The sequence below is a fragment of the Ursus americanus genome, chromosome 2, assembly GCF_024610735.1.
Source record: "Ursus americanus isolate L20-20 chromosome 2, mUrsAme1.1.p, whole genome shotgun sequence".
NCBI lineage: Eukaryota > Metazoa > Chordata > Mammalia > Carnivora > Ursidae > Ursus > Ursus americanus.
The window spans coordinates 86236042-86258984 of record NC_142128.1 but is presented as its reverse complement, the minus strand read 5'-3'; the positions used below and the strand labels follow the sequence as shown (position 1 = coordinate 86258984).

The 22943-nt window shown below is 37.2% G+C and overlaps 1 protein-coding gene across 2 annotated transcripts in view; it reads right to left on the bottom strand.

The window, feature by feature from the left end:
• Window positions 1-2097: 2097 nt before the first annotated feature.
• The window catches only part of HMCN1 (hemicentin 1), a 467939-nt gene continuing 447093 nt past the window's right edge, over window positions 2098-22943 (bottom strand). Inside the window, exons 100-107 of one of the 2 annotated variants that reach the window (XM_045811326.2) lie at window positions 21812-21946; window positions 19104-19217; window positions 18408-18533; window positions 16852-16980; window positions 14597-14947; window positions 10866-10985; window positions 5077-5203; window positions 2098-3539 (exon numbers count right to left, since the gene is read on the bottom strand). In XM_045811326.2, coding sequence (XP_045667282.2) covers window positions 3173-3539; window positions 5077-5203; window positions 10866-10985; window positions 14597-14947; window positions 16852-16980; window positions 18408-18533; window positions 19104-19217; window positions 21812-21946 — 1469 coding nt within the window. In that variant the 3' untranslated portion in view covers window positions 2098-3172. The remainder of the gene's footprint in view (window positions 3540-5076; window positions 5204-10865; window positions 10986-14596; window positions 14948-16851; window positions 16981-18407; window positions 18534-19103; window positions 19218-21811; window positions 21947-22943) is intronic. The other variant, XM_087858478.1, reaches the window with a different exon arrangement.

The following is a 22943-nucleotide window of genomic DNA, read 5'->3' as shown; positions in this document are numbered from 1 at the left end:
TAAGCCCAGTACATATTAAACATCTGACATACACCTTTTTCCCCCATAGATTTTATTTATTTATTTGAGAGAGAGATAGAGAGAGAGCATGAACAGGGGGAGGGGCAGAGGGAGAAGCAGGCTCTCTGCTGAGCAGGGAGCCCAACACTGGGCTGGATCCTAGGCTTAACCACTTAACTGACTGAGCCACGCAGGTGCCCCAGCGACATATACTTTTTGAATGAATAAATAAATATATGAATGATTTCTATGGATAGCTTTGAATTTAATTGTAAACCTTGGGCCACTTTTATATAAATTTAGCCAATCCATCTGTCATCCTTGTATATTGTGAGAACAAAAATATTTCAGGTCCTGACAACTTTCAGATAAATAACCAGTTAAATGTTCAGTCTTTTTGATTTTAGTTGACCTAATCATGATTTTAAAACCTCAGTCTCCAGGGCAGGAAAGCTAGAGTGCTGAATTTTTAAAGTGGCATGAAATCTCATTCTTTCCGGTTCATGGGGGGAGTCAATTAGTGTTACTCAAATGTCAAGTCAGAGCCCCGGAATGCTAATAGCTGAATTCCCATTGATGATTTTCAGGGATGAGTGATAACTGCAGCTACACTGATGTCCAGAGATGAGGTCCCGGGTTAGTGGCGGCTGGGAAGCTATTTTGTCAAAGCGGCAACCTGGGGAGTTGCGGTGCGTGTTCACGCTGCGATTATAATGCTTGGATGTAAGCAGACGTTTCTGAAGAGGCTGAGAGGAGTTTCCTTATTGAAAATATTGACAAGTGGTATGGCTTCGTAGTTAGTGGGCCTGGATCCGAACCCTAGCTCTCCATTCCCCACCAGTGATTGGCTCTGCAGCAACTTATTTCATTTTTTTGAACTTAAGCATTCTTCTCTGCGAAGCAAGAGGTTATAATTTTTGTTCTGGGTATCCTGCAGTGCTTCTCAAACTACTTGTGGTAAAGGACCAGGTTAAAAAAATCTGTTGTAGGTGGTTACTTTAAAAAATACAGTAAATAGGAATTACCAAAAAAAAACCCAAAATACAAGCTGCATTTTTGTTTTGTTATTGAATTCTAAAGACATAGATCTGGTTATAGATCTAGAAGCAATGAAAAGTGAGAAGGGTTGGTCCTGAGAAGGTTCAGAGTCTCTTGCGAGGGCTTCACAAGAGGCCATTACAGGTTGTTTAGACGAAGAAGACTAACTTCCTCAGACAGAGAGGAAGGGCTGTTTCTGTTGGCAGAGAAAACACATCAGAGTTGGAGTTCAAGGTTTCCAGCTTCATCAGAATCTGCTCCTATGTCTGTTTCCCAGATTATGGGGGCATACTTCCTTTTCTTCCTTTTTTTTTTTTTTTTAAGATTTATTTATTTGACAGAGAGGGAGAGCAGGAGAGACAGCAGCAGAGGGAGAGGGAGAAGCAGACTCCCGCGGAACAGGGAGCCCGATGTGGGACTTGATCCCAGGACCCCAGGATCATGACCTGAGCAGAAGGCAGATGCTTCATTGACTGAGCCCCCCAGGTGCCCCATCATACTTCCTTTTCAATCAGTGCTCAAACTTGAACACCAGAGAACCTGTGAGATTAGGAACTAAATTTGTATTGTCATCCAGTCACTGTCAGAATTAGACCTTTGGTTTTCAGAAAACTTGGCACTGCAGTTCTAGGAAATAAGGGTTTCCTTCAGATCAGCATTCAACTTTATATCCTTTTTGCAGAACTTCAGTAGAGAATTTAAAGCCCTCAACTCATTATTTTCTTTCTCCATGTTCTCCAGTGTACTTACAAGCAAGCAACTATTTCTTGCTCAGAAATGCCCACTGGTGAGAATGTAAGCACATTCTGGCACTGCAGCCCATGAACAATCAGAGTTCACTTTACCACTTGAGACAGGTTATTAATACCATTAAATCTAACTATATCGCAGAACCAATTAAAGTTAGCCCAGATCCAGTTCAGAGAATCCATTTGAAGTCTGTTTCAGTCAGGCTACGTATGTACAATATAAGCAGATAAGTGTGTGTATGTGTGACTATAAATCTTAACACTCAGCATAGCTATAAGGAAACAAATTTTAAATTTTCAAAAAGGTTAAGAAAAGGGATGTGAAAATTTTATTCAGGCTGGTTTGACGGTAACATTGGTTTTTGTTTTATAAAATAATTTTATATAAGAGTCCATCAAGATATTATATAGAAAATACACCAAGGTAATATATATACATTTCATAAAAATAGAATACATCTTGGCAATTGCTTCCAGAGTCTGTTACCACCATGTACAGTGTATTGACGTTCAATATTTATGCTAATTTGAACATATAAGATTTTTAAGAAAAACAAAGAAAACTATTCCATTGGTATTTGTAAAAGTTGCTTCCACTTGACTGGAAAATAAAATGCTGGAGTGTAAAAGTTACGGAGCTAACCGGAAGGAAGGTTATATCAAAGATCCATGCCATGAACAATCATCTGAGGACGAAGCAGTATTTTTTTTCTATTATCATAAGTGGTTCAGCTCATTTCACAAAATCACTGAAAATAATATCCTTATTTTAGATGGTCAGTCCACGTGAACACTATTTGGTATCAAAGAAACATTCTAGAAGCCGTACTATATTTCTAAACTGACTGGTGTTTCTTTTTTCCCTTAAGGTGAAAATAGGTGTAGAAGTCCCATTATAAAGTATCAATACTTAAAAAAAAAAAAGCATCTTAATAAGTTACTGAATAAGCTTTGATCAAAACACATAGCAACCAGTTTTATTATTCTAAAAATGGCCAGATGGTCAAATATCCACTTGGCTTCGAGTGAATTATTTTTGTTTTCATTTTTTTTTTAAGATAAGTGATCTTAGCTACTATGCTACCATAAAACATCACTGATATGTCCTCCTGTGAGATGTTCAGAATAATCTTTGGAAAGTAACTGCTCCAGTGTAATAAATAAAGAAAAATAATAAGTGACTTTTCTAGACCTTACCCAAAGATACGACCATGGTGGGATCATGAAAATACCTCAGGAGTACCAAGGAAGGCACACAAAACAGAGCATAGCACCATTTTCAAGTTGCCAAGATTGCAACTGTTCAGGAGATGGTAATCGGGAAGGGGACTTGATTCCCATGATTAATGCAGTTTAAATATGTGGATTAGGCTCTGGAGAGCTTCTTAGTATGGATAGGCAGACACAGCGATATATACTATGAATGTGGTCTGATACTCAATGGTCCCATTGGCACTGTAGGATGAGGCTCGAACCCTCATGCGGTAGGTCTCTGGTTCTCGCAATGGTCGTGTTGTGTACACCACTCCTTTCAGGTTTTCATCCCTTAAGGCAAAAGGAACAGTCTGTTCCTCATCTACCATGAGGAAAGTTGTCCTGGGATGCATCACTCCATCCTGCGTGTATGCTACCAGCCGGATTAAATCTTGATTGGCAGCTATTCCAAATGGGAGGGAGACAAGTTTGTATTCCAAGGCATATGGGCTCAAGGCACATTCCAAATCATTGGGTGGACAGTTCTTGAGGCAGAACCTAAGGACAAAATAAACACATGAAGTGCATATTATTATCTGGCTTGGAAGCAGGAGAGGGCATGAGGCAGGTGACCATCATCCATGACAACTTTTAGGCATTAAAGGCAGTAGACAGTCTGACTGTGAGAGCAATAGGCCCACCCCATGTGCTATGCCACTAACTCAAACCAGATGCCAGGTGCCTATGAGAGCATGCTGGTCTAGAGTCAAATATCTATCTCTCGGTTGCAGTAAGATCAGAAGTTTCTGAACCACTGAAGTAAGTACAAGTACCACAAGAGTATCTTTAAAATGAAAAGTTAGTTTTGGAAATAGAAGCATCTGTACATATACTGGAAACAAGTAGTTTTTAAAGAGATGAATATGAACTATTTTTAAATTATAACATCTGTCGTAAGACTGAAAGCTGAGTAGAATTCATTGATATTTGGTTTATTTTCCTAAAAAGAATAAAAGGTCAACTAAAATTCCTGGGGGGAAAATGTTCTTCCTTTTGTATTTGTTTTCCACATTATTTTAGATTAAAAATACTATATTTTCTTTTTTCAGAGCCCACATTGGCTGTTTTTGAAGCATCATGACTTTTAAGTTGTCTGCTAGAAATCACTAGTAATGGAGAGTAAAAATTTTAAAAAATGCACAAAGGAGCATTTTCTGCAGATATGGATTCTTCAGTCATAGCATTTTTGGATGTGTCTTAAGTCAATATTTTTAAGTTTCTCCCTCCCCTTCCTACTCCCTTCCTATTCCGCCTAAAGCAATTATGAATAGGTTTTTGCTGGATCCAGGGCAGTCCACACTTGATCATGTCACAGTAATGTGGTAGTCACTGCTGAGAGGACAAACAAAGTGTGAGCTCCAACCAGCATTCGGTTTCAGAACCACCTTCTTATTAGCAGGTTCTATTCATAATCACCATTATCTCTGTTTTCGAGCACCCCGCTGACTTGGTACCTGAACAGGGTATGACATTTCTGTAAGAGGAGGGAAAAAATAGAAGAGTAGTTTATTCAGAACCCAGAAAAGATAGTGTTTCAGACAGCAGGGAATGTAAGCAAGACCATATACAAGCAGGCAGACTGTTGACTCATCCTTGCTCATCTCCATTCTCTCACGGAGTCATGGTGAGTCATCACGATTACAGCCAAGGTACTTCTTGGAATGCTCTAAGTGCTGAGAACCCTTAAAGCCCTGAGGCAACACAAACGGAAACCAGGAAATGTCAAAGGGGGTCAGGTTCTATCACCCCATAAAATGCTCACTTGCTGAGGCAGAATTCTAGATGTGGCATGGTGGATTACATACTGGGGAGACGCTCCGGGAAAACCTTGGCAGCCCACAGTGATAGTTTAGGCTACAGTGGCTGCTGCAGGATGAGCTCATTTCATACCCGTTCATTGAGGAAGGAACACACTGCAACGCCATATACCCCTGGGGTTATTGACTTCCTGTGAGTTACATGCAACAACAGAGTTTGTTGGTTGAGGAGAGAAAGCTTTTCAAAAGTATTTCTGAGAAGAGAAGGTAAGACATACCCTGAAACAGGATCCCGTTGGTAGTTGGGTGGACAGGGGGTATCGATGCACTGGTAGCTTCCTCTCATGTTGAAGCACATGCGATTCGGTCCACAGCGCACACTCTGCTCCAGACACTCATCAACATCTAGCGACAGCACAAGGAACACGCAGTGTCAGCAACTCGGGTCAGAGCGGCCACGAGAGCAGGTGTTGTGGATATTTGACGGGAATAGCAAATCCCCATGAATGAATCTGGCAGCCATACCTAAGCTTCTTCAACCACAAAATGGGGATCCTGATACCTGGTGTGCTATTTCCCATATTGCTTTGAGGATAATTTTTAACATTTGTGAAAGGACATCGAAAAATAAAAGCTATGAAGATAGAAGGGAAGCTATTAAGAACTCTGGTGTTTTTTATATTTGGAAAATAGAGTGCATTGGCGTTTTGTAAAGCAAATAATACTTTAAATTCATGAGAAACAAGCTAAAAATTTAAAGGACACTTGTAAACCTTTCTGTAAAGTGAAGAACCTCTTTAAAATGTGAGTGATCCTTCCTGGTATTTTGTTTCATAAGTTCAAAATGTTGAGTGACAGGTAGGGTAGTGGAAATTAAAGGAGTCAAGTTATAAATTCAAGTCAGTCAGATCTTGTGGAGAGAGACAGAATCTAGGAAAAAAACCAAACAAACCAGGATGAAATGAGCGACCCAAGAACCATAATCCAAGTTTAATCAAATCTAAACTGTGGAGAATCCATCCTCAGGGGTTATGGGGGTGGGATGTGCTCTCCAGGGTCATAGCTCCCCCTTGGTTACTGGGGGGAAAAGCAAATGAAATGCTGTTTATTTTGTTGTTTTCTATACAAAGTTGTTAAATAAAAACACACTTAAATCACTATAATTAAGAAACATCAAGATGGAGCTAAAAGAAACTTTTTCCGAGCTTTCTGAAAATGAATGTTTTTCAGATTTTAAACTTAGGGTCCATATTCGAGCATCAGGGGATTTTTAAATGAAAATCTTTTTGTGTGTGCATGTATGAGTGTGTGTGTGTGTGTGTGTGTGTGTGTGTGTGTGTGTGTGTGATAGAGACAGACAGGGACAGAGACAAATGGGGAGACAGAGAGCACAACACTGAGATGAAGGATTTTCTGGAAAGAGGATCCATAGAATTCTACAAAATTTTTAAGGGATTTTGAGATCCTAACATTAAGAACCGTATTTTAGAGCAATCATTTCCAACTGTGGTACCTTTATTCCCTTGGTGATGCATGGAAGCTTTCCAGCAGTATGACAGCAGGCAAATATTTCATGGAATCATTTTCATCCAGAAACTTATTTCCCATAAGTTCTCCTTCCTATAAGCACTCTGCCTGAGAACTTCCTGTGGCCTGGAGTTCTCCTGTCCCCATTCCCATTTTATATCCTTCTGCTTTACAAAAGAAAGGTTTCCACTAATCCCTAGAATCTTTATGATACTTGGGTGCAAAATGCTTCAAGGAACATATGAAGGGTGAGAAAACTGGTTATTTGTATTGATGGTGGCAGGCCTTATTTTATCATGGCTACAAACCAATGGTCTGAGCTCTCTATTTTAAATTAGATTGCAGAAGTGAGCTGGTTGTGATGGGAACACTTACTAACACTTTTACTTGAACAGAACAATGACCTTAGACTTTTTCTGACAGTCAAGTTGGTTGGTGTAACAACCACTACAAACTTTTAAATTATATAGTGATCATTCCCCATTTTAACAGGGTTATCTACAGCTCCAAAGTATTGATGAAAATATATTTAAAGCACAGGTACATCAAAGCCAGAATTCATAACCTTTACAACAATTCAAATACGGTAAGAAACTTTAGAAGTCAGTTTTAAAAAGTATGAATGAAGTATAAGGTTTCAAATTCTTTTGGAGTAGGCAAGCAAAAAATTGAAGACTATTTATTTTAAAGTCTTAAGCCAATTGGCTGCATATAGGCACTTGTAATACTCCTCATTCTTTAGTATTTGAATAAACATAGGTCCTGATGCACAGGAGGGAACAATTACAACTAATTGGGCCCAAATCAGTTCTCTGCAGAGGTAGGACCTAAAGGTCAAATGGACTTTCATCATGGAATCAGTGCTGAGACCAATGGGCAAGTGAAACTATTGTATCATTTCATAGTAGTAAGTAATTTGGTATCTGCATAATGCTATGTATGTTGGACTTGGGTTAAAGTTGTAGGTTCTTCTGTGAATTCTTATGTAACTTGAAATATTGCTATCGAAAAAAGAGAAAGGAGAGAAGCAGTTCCAAGAGACAGTATATTAATGATGGACAATAAATGTTAAATTTTATTTCTGAATTATTTATCATTTCTGTCTCAAAAATGAGCATTTTAGATTTGGTTCCAAATATATTCTATTTTCTAAGGAAATAACAGTGTAATTATTTACTTTAAAGTTGCTAATAGTTTGCACAAAGTAAAAAGACATTAAGCTAGAGGGATAAAGACTAAATCACTTACTTGACTTTTTACTTACTTAAATGTGCTGATAATAACATAACGTGCTTTCTAGGACTAGTTTTCTATTAGGACTAATTTTCCTACAGGAATACAACATAGTGTGACACAAATTTATATTTCAGTTAAATTTTGCCTATTGTCTCCGTGAACCAAGTTCTAATTATGATTTTATCTGTCAGAGGGGCGTTATCTACTTGGCAAAATGAGATTGTCTCAGAATGAAGTGAAAAGACCTTTAGGAAAATGTGAAAGAAATTCACTTAGCCTTATTTTTTTTTCTCATAAAAAACATTCCCTCACACTTATCCACCAATTTTCATTTTAGCTCTAATTTTTATGGTGAATTCCTGCAGGCCCATTTAGGCCAGTGGGCTGCAGGGGCCCATGGAAATGGTGGCATGGAGACCAGAATCTGGACACATGCATAATAGGAGTAGCTATCTTATCACAGATTTCCAATGGCTGAATATGAGTCTACAAAAATATATCAAAATCTAATACTCAAAGTTTTGCCTTTAGTTCCATAATAATAAACACTTACCACTGAAAAGCTTTCTTAAATATTTGAGCTTCTGGAAGGTGGCCTTCCTTCTGTCTGTAACTATCTCCTCAGGCTTAAGCACCCTATAAGCATTCACTCTACTCATTTAGTCTACTGCATGGTCTTAAAAAGAGAAGCCAGAAAAGATGGAGAAATCATGCTGTCTTCTGTTAGCTGACAATGTGAGGATGTCTGGTTTTTATTAAATATTATAAGAAAATCACTATGGTAGAAATTAAAGGATAGGCATTTTATAATCTAAATATTCTACAAGAAAAGATTACCAAGATGAGCTGAAAAACTTTTATATTAATAGCTTTAGAACATATGAATGCATTTAACCAAGTGCTTCTGGATACATTAACAATAATTTAGGATAAACATACTTGAAACATTTGTCTTATAGAGAGAATAATTTAGATTCTTGATAACATTATGGATTACTTTTTAAAAACTTGGATAGATTAGAACACTCATTTCAAATGCAATGCCAATAAAGTGTTTCTAAATATTCAGAATTAGATTGGGGGAGTGCTTACAATTAGCATACAGATCTTTTAGTTTCTCCTCTCCACTTCTTGGGCAAATCAAGATCGGTCATGTTTTTTGTTTTTCATTTTGTAGTCTGCTGACTTCCACTTTTGACAAGAGTCTCTGTCCTTGTTCAATGTCAAATTCACTTAAATTTCCTTTTTGTCACTGACATTTTTATCATTAATGTATAAAGCTTCAAAAATGCACATGTAAATGAAAAATCAACTTTTTTTCCTCTCATAAATGCCCAAAACACTTCCTAAAGCTATAAAAAGATTCCAAGTTATTCTTCAGATTAAAGACTGCTTTAAAAGATGTAATTGTTTTCTCTCAAGTCTTCTTTAAAAACCACAAAAATATGTAACTCATTTAAATTGCAAACATTTCAAGTGACACCTGTTTCTGATTTGTCCACATTATTTTTCACTCTCTGAAGCACAACTTAAAGTTGAAAAACGTTTGAACCGAATGAGCGGCAAGGGCAATCAAGGAACAAACTGGCATCATTTAGAAAAAAAGAAAAATCCTCTAATGAGGATATGACATCATATAACACTTAAAAATCTGGCTAAGGGGTTTTGTAGTTCGGTTGGTTGTTCCAAATGCTTCCTTCCTTGGTGCCTGGTGCACTCACAGGAAGTGTAGTGTTAATGTTGGGCATTGCCACCTCTTGAGAGGATTCTTGGGATGATCACCTGAAGAAAGTTATAAAGTGTGGACAGTGTAAATGCCCTCACCTCACACTATACTGCCACAGTACAATGACCCTGGTGTTCACAGCGTGACAGGAGACACAAAGGACCACTCAAGACATTATGAGATCTGTGATCAAGTCCTACCCTTGTTCTTGATTGTTCTAGAACATTCATGCTCACATCATCACTCCAAGAATTAGTTTTTTTTATCTATAGTGCTTTATTATTTGTAGTCTATTATCTGTATTGCTGATTAAAATGAGTTAATAATTGCTTTGGAAAAACATGACTATAACGTCAGCGTATTATTCTCATACTTCAAATCTCAGTAGAAAGTTCTGCATAGGGTAAGTTCTTAACACGCATTTGTGACGGATGGCTGGGAGTAAAGGTTATTATGGTGTTCACTTTACTTTTCCAGTTCAGATGGTCCGGTGAGGGCTCTCAGGGAGGGATCAGGTAAGTGGGTGTGGGACAGGTAGAAGCTCATGGAACTCAGGTGACCCCATCCCCCTTCCAGGTCTTGCTTCCTGGAGTGCCCTTTCCGTGACCTGCATCCTAGCAAGTCTTCTGTGAATCTCCCAGAGAGGGCAAATTTAATCTAAAGTTGATTGCTACTGATAAAGCACTCTTTTGAAGATTTTATTTGATATGCTTTAGAAAAGGATACAGGTTGTACGTGACAGAAATTAATAAAATTCAGAGGCTTGTTAATGCCTGTATAACTTCTGATTTTGACCACAAAATTGAGGAGGATTCTTGAGAGATTTTCAAGATTTATATAAGTTCTTACTTCTTTTTGATCTAAGTATGCATTGCAACATAATATACCTTATCAAAGCAAAATACCCCTTTCACATTTTTGTGTAAAGAGGTTAATATTGAGTTGATAGTTTTTTTCTTTCTACTGTTACTACACAGTCCAAAACTCTGTTGTAGTACCTACAACCCTGTATATTATGCTTTTATTTACATGTCTGTTTCCATTGGACTAAGATATCAAAGGGAAGAGACTATATTATTCATTTGTTTAAATCTTTTGCATTCTGCAATGCTAGCCCGTGACTGTTTCACATTATTTGCAGATTGAAAGAATAGATCATTTAATCATTTACCCACGGTTGGTCAAGACAAAAAATAAAATAATGCCTAATACTGGAGTAAATGTACTGATCTCTCTTCCTATTTCATCTTCCACCTTGGCTGAATTTTGAAAAGACATTTGAAGAGGTCTATTCCCACTTAGTTTTAAAAATATATAACATGAACTAGTTTAGACATTCTTGCTCCTTCTATAAGACTACACCAAAAATGATTCTCAACTATTTCCCTCTGCCTAACTGCTTTCTCTCCAGTTCTCCTACTTACAAAAGCAATGATAAATATGACCAATGGAAATGAGAAGGAAGAGAAAGCAACTAGGAGAATATTAAAAAAAAAAAAGAAGACATTTAATTTCTCCTACTCTCCTACGTTGGTTTTAAGTCAGGTCGCAGCAATAAACATCCCAACATTTTCTCACCTTGACAAGTCTTTCCATTGAGCATGAGTTGATAGCCAGGCGGACAGATACACTGATAGCTCCCAAAGGTATTTTTACACTCGTGCTGGCAAACGTCTCTATTTTCACATTCATCGATATCTGTGCAGAAAGAAAGCAGGGTGTATAACCATGCAAAACAAAGGCAGAAACGATGACAGAACCAATTACACACAAGTTGTTGATATGCGATAGAAAAACTTCTTGGTGATTTTACACTCACGTGTTTAAACGTGCTCAGAACTGTTTTATATCAGGATCTGTTTTTAATGGAGTCCAATGTTAACTGTACTATTTTATAAAATATGAACATCTCTTCTGTGTGTGACTGCATATGAGCTGAAGCCCCAAACTGGCCAATTTCTATATTAGTTAAGCAAGCCTGGGATGGCAGATGAAACAGATTTGTACAAGATCCTAAATCACCAAAGTACTAAACTCTTGACAGAAGAGTAGAATTTACCAAAAAGACAAAGTTTCTATTGAGGTTAGTTGCAACAAGGAATGTTAGATTTTATTTTATTTAAATTCTAGTCACCTCTCTCTCTCTCCCTGCACCTGCTCCCAACATCCATGCATTGCTTTCCCATACAGAGATATCAAGTGGAGGTGTTTTTAATTTTGTGATAAGAATATTCATCAAACTTCATATTGTAAAGTACCAATGGCAACTATGTATCTATAGTTGCTGTGACACCTTGGGCAGGCCACTATACTTCTCAAGATCTCAGTCAATTCTTTTGTCACAAGGACTCAATTCGATCTCTCTACTGCAGAGATTTGTTGGAAGGTTCATACATTGTAATACATGGGAAAGCATTTTACAATAAAGAGCTACCTATCTGCTATTAAACAAAGCCAAGAAAGTAGCAATAAAACGGAGAGGAGAATGGGTGATAAATAAAAATTAATTGCTATTTGCTTTCAGGATAAAGGATGTGATTTGGGGTGCTTCAGATCTCTTATCCCAGTTGTGTTTTGCTCAGACTAATGTTAGAATTAGTGCAGAGTCCCATGAATCAGTGGAAGAATAAAGAGAGAATGTGATGTGAAGTGGGAGCAGGAGTGCTATAGGCTGGGGGTCAAGAGAAGACAAGGTGAAAACTGGTGGGTGACTCAGAGCAAAGGGATGTGTTCATGGTGTTTTGCATATGCTCAGAATATAATTGCGAAGATTCAAAATCCGTTCATGATGAACACTCATCAAATATTTGTTACTGTTTTTGCCCCACTGTGAACCAAAGCATTTATTCCACAACTTGTGTGTTATTTTTACTTTTTCCCTTTACAATCTGCTTCCACCCCAAATCATCACAGAAATGTCAATGATGTGGAACTCCAAGAAGTCAGTTCACTCTTCCCAGAGTATGAATTTCAAAGTGGACCCATGTGTGATTTCTGCATTCAGAGGCAATGCAATGTTCATTTCTCCTGTTAAGCTTTGGAATCATTTCCTTAAAAAGCCCAATTTTAGCCCAAGTCTAACAAGATTGCATAGTGTTAACTTGAATCTTTTGTGAGTTGTCTACCCCAGATGGTTAATTAAGGCGTTCGGTGTTTATTGCAAGTTGGTCGTTAACATAATTCCAAAGCTGTCTGCAACCTTGGTGTAAATTTCTTTATTAGTATGAACACCATAAAATACTCTCCATATTTTAAGAAATACTTCTAAAAGCCTATAACTGCCCCTAGGTAAAACTCAAACACCCAGTAATTGACTAGATATGGAAGTTCACTTCAGATTCTCCAAGACTGGTCCTCTGAAATAGTACCTGCCTCAGCCAATGGTTTGGGGAAGATAATTCTTATAAACATAATATTAGTGTAATATAAACACGAGGACACAGAAAACATTTATGAGGCTCTACTGTGAAACTGCAGAGCTTAGATAGCGATGAAGAAATAGAGAATGGGGTTATTAATCAGGGATGCTTTCTTAAAATGACTGGGACATTCAGATGATTTAAAAGAAATCAGCTGGATGGTGTACAGTGTGAGGGGTATGGTTTAATTCATGTGTCACAGCATAAACAAGGGTTTGGGGCAGGAGAGTACAGGTAGAAGAGACGAGCTTGTCTAAGATGAAGTCAGAGAGTGGGATGATAAGTGGAGATGAAACCCCTTAGTGGGAATGACTGTTTGGAAGAAACTTTGAAAGATAACATGTCAAATTTAAATTAATTAATTAAATTTAATTTAATTTTCACCAATTAAAAATGGTAAAAGTTTTAACTAACAAAGAGGTCAAAATCGTGGGCATGAAAAATTACCAATGTTCAGAATGGTCTGGAGCAAGCTGAGAGTCATATTTGACATCCTTGCAAGGATTGTGGAGTCCACAGGGTTAGAAATTAAGTAGCGTCTGACCATATGGACTCAGGATAGAGAATTGGTAATGAATGCATTAATGTTTGAAGTTCAAGGAGTAAAAGGAACTAGCATTGTTGACGGCTTTAAGACACTGATCACAGGGAGAAGGTTCTATGTGCCTCTTATTAACCTTCAGGTACATCAAGACACCTAGACAGAAAAGTTCTAGGAAAATACGGACTGAAAGAGAAAAGTTTAAAGTTTAAGTATCCAGTGGTCTGGGCTCCAGCCGATATGGGAGGCTGGGTCCACAGAAGAGTGACATAGGAAGCACTCTGGGAAGATAATGATGCAGGAACAGGGCTTGGGGTGAAGGGTAGAAAAAAAATGACAAAAACTGAAGTCAGAAGAAGACATTTTAAAAATGTTTATAAGAAATGTGTAACCAAAAGTATATTTAGGCAAGAATAAGTGTAGTGTAGAATACTTAAGAAAAATGCAAGAAAATGAAGTTGGCATAGGGGTCTTTAAATTTAAATAAAATTCCTTTCTTCCCCCTTCCTCTCTCTCTTCCTTGCTTTCTTCTGTCATCTACCCAATAGGGGGGCTAATTCGTGTTTGCTAATTTCTCTTGGCACATAGCTCAATGGCATGCAAACTGTGGACACTCAAGAGAAAATTGAATTAAATGAATGACAGATGGTAATGTTTGCAACTTAACTGAAAACAAAGTCTCAATTACTGAGTTGGAAATTATACTTCATTTTTGCAAACAAATTAAATTGTAGATGAGTCTAGATAAAGATATTGAAAGCACATATTTTACAGCAATGAAAGCAACTTAATTTTGTCCTGGCTCACATTATCTTTTCAGTGATTTACATACATACAAAATAATCAAACTGAGAAATTCCACGGGGAGTGTGGGACAACAGTCAACACTGTTTTGGTTGTCCTAGAGAACAAACAGTTGACCGAGTCACTGAAAGTTTCACTTTTAACCCACTGCTTTGGCATCACCCAGGTACGGCCATAATCTGATGGTATTATGTGGCAATACGCATATTCTCTTATTTAAAAAAAAACCATATTCTGAATGCCACTGAAATTTATTTCTACAAAGCATTAAATTTAATAACACTTTCAGGAGTGATCAAAGAGAGAAACTGTCACTATAAAACACTTCATTATCAGAATGTACACATGTAAATACATCATTTCCTTGAATAAATTTTGTAGTAGTTTTAGGTGCCAGAGTCAATGTCTTGGAACTTTGGGTCATCCCAGAGTTGAGATCTGATGTCGTTCACGGCACCCAAACGACCACAGGTGCTGTGCATATGTTTAGCCTCTGGCCCGTACGTGAGCCCACAGAAAGGAAATGTAAGACAGCTGACATTTACCTACACATGTGTCACGGCTCGCCTCGGAGCCTTCAGGGCAAGTTTTCCTAATAGTCCTTCTAGTCCTGGAGAGAGATGTTCTGCTGTTTCTATACTCTGAGTAGGAGCTGTAGAGATGTGAGTACTGTCTGTAATGCTGTTGAGGTTGATAGTTGTTTCTCACGGGGGAGAACCGTGCAAGGTTATAGCTACTGTGCTGGGTGCCAGAATGAGGCAGCCTCTCCAATCCAGCGCAAGATTTCCCGTCCCCTAATAAAAGTTGTCCTGGGGGACAGATACACTTGAAGCTGCCGGGGGTGTTGGAGCACTGATATGCACAAGGCTTAGGCACCTGCTCACATTCATTAATGTCTGCTCATGTGCCATGATACATAAAAAAGAGAAAAAAAAACACACATACACACAAAACACAGGAATCAAGAATCAGTCTCTGGAACAAACGGAAGACATTATGTTACCCTCCAAAGCTACGAATACAGTAAATTCTCAGTTGTGAACTTTAGAGAAAGCTTGAATCATTCATTTATGAATACATAGAAAGGTTCTAGATTTTTCCTGAAGATTGCTTCACGTGTACAGTAGAAACATAAAGGGTCATATGGGAAAATGTGGTCTCGAACCCAGAAAAACTAGAGCTCAGAGCTAATGCAGACCTTAATTCTGTGGGTGGAGGGAAGGACTCAATCACATTTCTAGTTTGTGTTTTATTACAACATTCTCACTGGAACCTCCAACGTTTCATACAATTACAATCTTCAGATGTGATAATATTGGTACAACTACTAACATTTTTCTTTTATTTCTTTTGAATCAAAATTATTATTTAGCAATCAAGCCAAGCACATTTCTTTACAAAAATTTAAAAAGAAGGAAATTAAGACAGAATTATTTCTTACTAAGATACAAACTCAAAAGTCCAAAAAATTTTTTTAAAAAAGCTACTTTTCTTCCTATTCCTAGGTCAACATACACTATATGGTGCCAACTTTTCCTGTAAATTGGAAAAGCAAATGAAAACCAGAGAACAAAAACAAATTCTTTAATTCATTATCACAGCGGCATGAAAGACAGCAACATGAATAAGCAGAATAAAAGTAGTAAATTTTGTTTTAAAAATTATTTTCGTAGGCAAAGGTTAAAATTAACATTTTAAATCTCTTTAAGGCAATGGCTCTACCTTGTTCTTTGATTTATTTCCCAGTGCTAGGCCTGACATTCAACTTCAGGTCAAATTAGTGAACAAATAAACATAATTCATTCTGCTAGGTCGTTGCTATGACTAATCAAGATGTTAAGTTATATATAGATTACAATATCTAAACAGAAGACTAAAATGATATGTTATGTACTTCTGCTATTAGAGAGTGTTTATTTTGAAAGTGTTTCTAGTAATTGTATTACTTTCAACATTTGCTCTGTGCAAAGTACGAGGCTAGGGACTGCATAAAGACAGAACTAAGTCTTCATGAGAGAATTTGCTGTAAGTCATTAAGTAGACAATCAAGGCAACCAATTTTAAAAGCGTAGTATGCAAACCAGAAGTCAGTATTTAAAGCCCACACCTTTTTTTTTTTTTTTTTTGCTGTACTTGAATATTCCAAGAGGAATATAATTTCATAGGTCGGTTTTCAGTTTTTGATTATAAGTGCATTAATTAAAAAGAAGCATATGGTTACCTTCTTACAGATCTCTTCTATTGTCTGTTACCTGCCTTATTTACATTCAGTTATAATTAAGATAGAAATAAACAGGCAACTGGGAGAACTGAGTGAGATTCTTAGCACAGGAAATGACACATAGTAAGCACTAAATATATGGTAAACTAATAATTATCAATTTACTTAAATTGTGTATTCACATTTTAATCCCTCATGCCTAAACCTATGTATTACATTCAATTATGCTTCATATTCAACTAGAATGTATTTGTGCAAACATTTATGCCATGTGCATACAGAGATCAATGAGATAACCTTCACGATTAAGTTGTCATGGTAACTATATTGGAACATCATTCTGATATGTGTAGTGTATAGTAAGCACTCTAAATGGTGATTGTTATCACTGTAAATGTCAGTGCAAATTGAACTCAATATGAAATCTTAAAGAAGTAATTCAAATTATGTTATAAATTATTTAAACCAACTTACACATTTCCTAATTGTCCCAAGAAAATATTTGAGATGAGAGAGTTGGTAAGGCTAAGTAATTATGTTAGTAGCTTTATTACTCAGTAAGAGTTCCTGGTAACTTACCCATACAGGGTCTTCCAACTCCTTGAGACCGGAAACCTCTGGGACATACACAGCGATAGCTGCCTCTTGTATTCTCACATATCTGGTTATATCTGCACTGATGGGTCCCATCTTTACATTCATCAATATCTACAGACACAGAGGCAATAAAAAGTATAATAGTTCCTCTTTCAAAACCTAAAGTCATTGTATTTAAAATGAACACTCTATAGAATTGTCAACGGTTGCATTTCTCACCAAGTAGCTGAGACCTGGGTTCAAGTTCTAGCTCCGCCACTTATTAACTGGCTCTTTTTCCTTCTCTTGCTTCCTACTGTGGAAAGGGTTTGGTTCTCAGCTTTGTAGCCCTCTTCTCTCTACTCCCTCCACCTTCGGCTGTCTTATTTATACTAGCGACTCTAGTAAGCTTGTTGGTGTAGACTTACAGCAATAGCACTACATTGTGTCTTATCTACAGCCCCACATTCCCAGCTGCTGACTGGTCCTCTCCACGTCCATCTTTTACCAGTACTTCAAACCCCACATGTCCTCAGTGTTGGTTTTTTTTTTTTTTAAGATTTTATTTATTTATTTGAGAAAGAGAGTACAGAGTGAGAAAGAGAGAAAGAATGAGCAGGGGGAGAGACAGAGGGAAATGGAGAAGCAGGCTCTCCACTGAGCAGGGAGCCCAATCCGGGGCTTGATTCCAGGACCCTGGGATCATGACCTGAGCTGAAGGCAGATGCTTAACCCACTGAGCCACCCAGGCACCCAGGAAGGATGAATTTTAATCTGTTTTCTCCAAGCCTAGCCCTTTTCTCTTTCTACAGGACTCTCCCTTTGATCCACCATGTCCATCTATTATTACCATTCCATTCAAGGCGATATTTAAATGTGACTACTGCCATCACATCTATTAGATATGATCATTCTTTCAAGTACTCTCAAACAATCTTATTTGTACCTCTTTTATGGCATTTCATTCTCCCTTGCACTATAGTATTTTTTTTTCTTTTGGTGAGGAAAGTGGAATTAGCCAATCTATTCCAGTAGATCGTAGGGATATGAAAGCAGGAATACTATCTGTTTCATCTTTGTTTTATAGTTCTGCTAATTAAGGCAGACTGGCACAGAAAGAATAAACTTAGGGAGAATATAATTTATTTGTCTGGTCATTGATTTGACATTGAAAGCATCTTTAGTTCTAAAATAAAATATTTTGAACTTTAAATAGATCTGTATAAGCTTTTCTTCACTACCTGTAAAATTCTAAACATATAGACAATGAATTTCATAGACATAATGTGAGATAATATTAATTTATGTGGATATTAAACTGTAAAGCAAATGTGTAATAATTGATGGGAGCTCAAAATGGTAAGCTTCCACGGTTTTAGTATAGAGCCTGGGATCCCACAGCTCAAACACACTAGAACCTGGGAGTAAAAAACCTGTGAGAAAAGAAAAATTTCCTTGTGAGATTAAATTTACTTTTATCATTAATTTTAAAAATGGACGCCTTACTTGGCATGTCAATGGCAAGTGGATCTCAGTCGTTCAAACAGCCATACACTCACCGATGCAGGTTCCATTTTCGGCCTTGGTCATTCCATTGGGACAAAGATCAATGCACTTATAGCCCCCACGGGTGTTCCTACAGTGCTGATCTGGTCTGCATACATTCTGCCTACATTCATTCACATCTTCATAAAAGAACAAAGGTAATGAAGATTGAGAAAATGATTTCTTCTGCTTTCTTACAGACATCATACCTTTGGATTTTAAGGATAAAGATGCTAATTATATAATCAATGTGTATGGGTAAAGTGTTTAAATCCATCAAAGTGAGTAACAGATTACTTTAAAAGAGAAGGATAAAAATTAAAAAAAAAAATTAGTCCACATACCTGGTAGCCATACCAACCACTACTACTTCTTAGAAAAATAAATAAATAAATAAATTATACATACATACATATATGTGTGTATATATATAAATATAAAACTCTAAATATGTAACCATATATATTATGCTTCTGTGAAAAAATTTAGTAAATACAATAGGGAAATGCTAAAAAATGGTTATGTAATTGGAAAATGAAACCTGTAAAGGACACAATTTGGTTCCATTTTGTTTTTGCATGGATTACATACACGATGGATACAGAAGTATCCTATGTATGAATCCAGCCCGGGACACAGCATACAGGTTAGACCGAATACCTAGAAGTTACAAAGATGTCATTGCTTTGAATCTTAAGCCCTTTTCTTACCTATGCATTTTCTGCCTTTGAGCTGATACCCAGGTTCACATCCACAATGAAAACTTCCTATGGCATTGAAACAGCGGTGGTGACAGGGGCTAGATTCTTGACATTCATTAATATCTGTTAAATAAAACAAAACTTTCATTATATGCTGTTAGGAAACTTGGGTTAATTTATTTCAGATGTCTAATATTTTAATGATCTTTTATCATTATCATGTTTAAGATCTTTCCTAAAATGAATCCAATACAATTGTTCTCATATGATCTGCCAGATAACTGATTGAGTTAACTGCTGGAGACCATATCTCTCTTCAAAGGTAGACATTTGCTAGTGACTTGGACCTATGTGGATGTAAGACTCCTCTACTTTAACTGTCCTACCAGATGGCTCCCACGTCTGTTCCTAGGAAATTTCAGCCCGCAATGTTGCTGACAGACTAGAATACTGAAGATAGGGTTTGAAAAAAAAAAAGCCAAGGTCTTCCGCAGTATCTTTTGCAACTGGCTTCTCTTCCCCATTTTTGCTGCTGTTAGCCTGATGCATATCTTGACCACATTGTGCCTGACAGCAGCAACGTTAGCATTTCTCCTCGTCCACAGTCATTGCCAAATTAATCTTCCCAACACCATGAGGGGGCATAGTATAAAAAAATTGCAGGCATGAATTCCCCAAATTCGTGTGCAATTGTCTATTTTATGTACCTTTTCTGAAACTCTCCTTCCTTCTAGTTTCAGAGGAAGAGAAATTTTCTCCCATGTAAGAAAACTCCCTCTATTTGAGTGTTTGAGCTCTGCAGCCCATCTCCTCCTTCCTCACAGAGATGAGGACTGGGGTCCATTGATCACTCTTTCCTTATGTGCATTTTTAAAGTCCTTCCTCCTTATGGTCATCTTTCCCATAACGCAATGGACATAAACAAATTTTTCCTACCCTAACGTAATCCCTCTCTCAGGTCTATACTAATCTCAAGTTCCTTCTACTTCTCTACTGTTCTATTCCTTCTGTTCAAACCTTTTTCAAAGGAACAATCACCATATTTAGGCTCTTTATGTCCCTCTCTTACATTCCCAAGTTTAAGATTGCCTGTGTCTTATTTTGTACTTGTTTTCTACTGGAGCTCTTTTATTATTTTTATTATTTTGAAAAAAATTTATAAGTTTTTATTTAAATTCCAGTTAGTTAGCAAACTGTGTAATATTAGTTTCAGGTGTATGAGCTCTTCTAATCTTTCAAAATCTGCATGTTAATAAAAATGCATAAATGTGATCATATACTTCAAAAATATTTTCTTAGTGTAGCTTTTTCTTCTTTCTTTTTTCTTGGCTTCCTTTATCGCTTTTTACCTTCTTGCCCACCAAAGCCAATCTGCATTGACAATCTAGTATAAATAATAACATATCTCTTCTATGTACACATCTATATCTGTATAAATATATACATCCATTTCCTTTATCTTTAGTTATTGTTTTCTAGCCACATAATCTTTTCTACACAAGTTACGGAGACTTTTCTACTTCTTGGTGTTCTCACTCAACAACTCACCATGGAAACAGTGAACTGCATTCCATTCTTTATAATGGCTGCACAATGGTTCATGGTGTGGATATACTGTATTTCATTCGCTTTTCTAATATTGACAGGCACTCAGTTTTGTATCCACTATTTTTGCCTCCATGAAAAAACCCTGATAGAAGCTTTATTCATAATTGTTAAAACCTGGAAGCACCAGGATATCCTTCAGTAGCTGAATGTATTAATAAACTATAGTACACTAATACAATGGAATATTATTCAACACCGAAAAGAAAAGAGTTATCAACCCATGAAAAGACACGGAGGGAACTTAAATGCGTATTATTAAGTGAAAAAAGACAATCTGAAGAGGCTACATGCTATATGACATTCTGGAAAAATTAAAACTATGGAAACAATAAAAAAACTCAATGGTTGCCAGAGGTTGGGGGAAGTGAGGGATGGATAGGCAAAGCACAAAGGATTTTTAGGGTAGGGAAGCTATTTCTATGATACCATAATATATGTTATTATTTTTCAAAATCCATAGAGTGTACAACACCAAGAGTGCATCCTAATATAAACGATGAACTTTGGATGATAATGATGTGTCAATGTGGGTTCACCCTTGGTAAGAATTTTGCCAGTCTGGTGCAGGATGTTGATAGTAGGAGATGCTATGCATGAGTGGGTGCAGTGGGGCCACTCCATTTTGCTGTGAACCTAAAACCTCTAAAAAATAAAGTCTATTAAAAATCCTGCAATAGGGCTGGGTGGCTCAGGTCCTGATTTCTGGGTCCTGGGATCGAGCCCCACATCAGGCTCCCAGCTCAGCAGGGAGTCTGTTTCTCCCTCTTCCTCTGCCTCTTCCCGCCACTTGTGCTCTCTCTCAAATGAATAAATAAAATCTTTTAAAAAAATCCTGCAATAAATATCTGGTCGTCTTATGCTATGAAGTTTTATGAAATAGAATCTATTAAGATTGTGCTATATAATCTCTTTTCTCAAATGTAATAGGCAAATGTTACTATTCAAAACAACTGTGCTATAAATATTTAAAATAGCCATAGAATATTACGTCCGAAAACCTCATCAAGAAGCTCAATCTATAAAATTGAGTTTACACTAAATGATTCAAAAGGCAGAGGGTTTTAATTCTTAGTATAATGAAGATAAAGCAAGGAACTCCATTTTTATACCTTGGCAACTCAGCCCATCAGAGGTTCTTCTGAAGCCAACTCCACAACGGACCACACAGCGATAGGATCCAATGGTATTGTCACAGTCCTGACCAGCATGGCAGATGTGTCCGCCTAAAGCACACTCATCAATATCTGCAACAAAATGAGTCATTCAGCTAAGGTGGGTTGAAGAAAACCGACCCAAGAACCTGCTATGAAATGGGGATAACAAAAGCAAATGTAAAAGTAAAATGATACTTGAAAATACACGAGAGCAAGAATGCTGAATAATTTGGTTGAATCATGTCAGGTGGGTTAAGTTGATGACAAGCTCATAGGATCATAGTGTGATATCTTTGCAGACTAACTCATCCATTAAACCACTGACAAATTATGTGGCTTTAAAAAAGTTACTTCTTCTATCTGACATCTCAGTTTTCTCATCTGTAAAGTGAGGATAGTATCTGTCTCTCAGCATTCCTTTGAAAATTAAAGTAAATAATGTATACAAGGTGCTCCATTCATACTGGACATTCCAGAAATGTTATTCCTCTCCCCTCCTATACCCTTACTCTCTGTCTCTCTTTTGCATTTAGAAGGGCGTCTCCTCAGACATAGAGGGAGAAATCCTTTCCTTTTTTCATCATTTTAAAATTTACTTATAAACCAGATTCTCACACAATTCTAATTTTGAAGTGTAGCTACAGTCTGGTAAGAAAGTGTTTTTGGGGGTGAGGGAATGGGCAAAATGGATGAAGGGGAGTGGGAGGTGCAGGCCTTCGGTGATGGAATGAATAAGTCATGGGAGTAAAAGGTACAGCATGAGGAACACAATCAGTGATATTGTAATAGTGGTGTATTGGGACCGACGGTAGCTATGCTTGCAGTGAGCACAGCGCAGTGTATAAACTTGTCAAATCACTAAGTTGTACACCTGAAAATAATATAACATCGTGTGTCAACTATACTCAAAAAGAAAGCATTTTTTTAAAATGTTCCCAAAGTGCTACCAGGATTGTGCAATTTGCTTAAATTCTTTATGACTTCCTAGTTTTGTCACTGTAGAAGGAACATAACACGAGTCCTGCCTGTCTCTCCTCATGGTGCTGTGGGGATGAAGTGAGTCGCTACAGGCTTCCCTGCCTAGGCA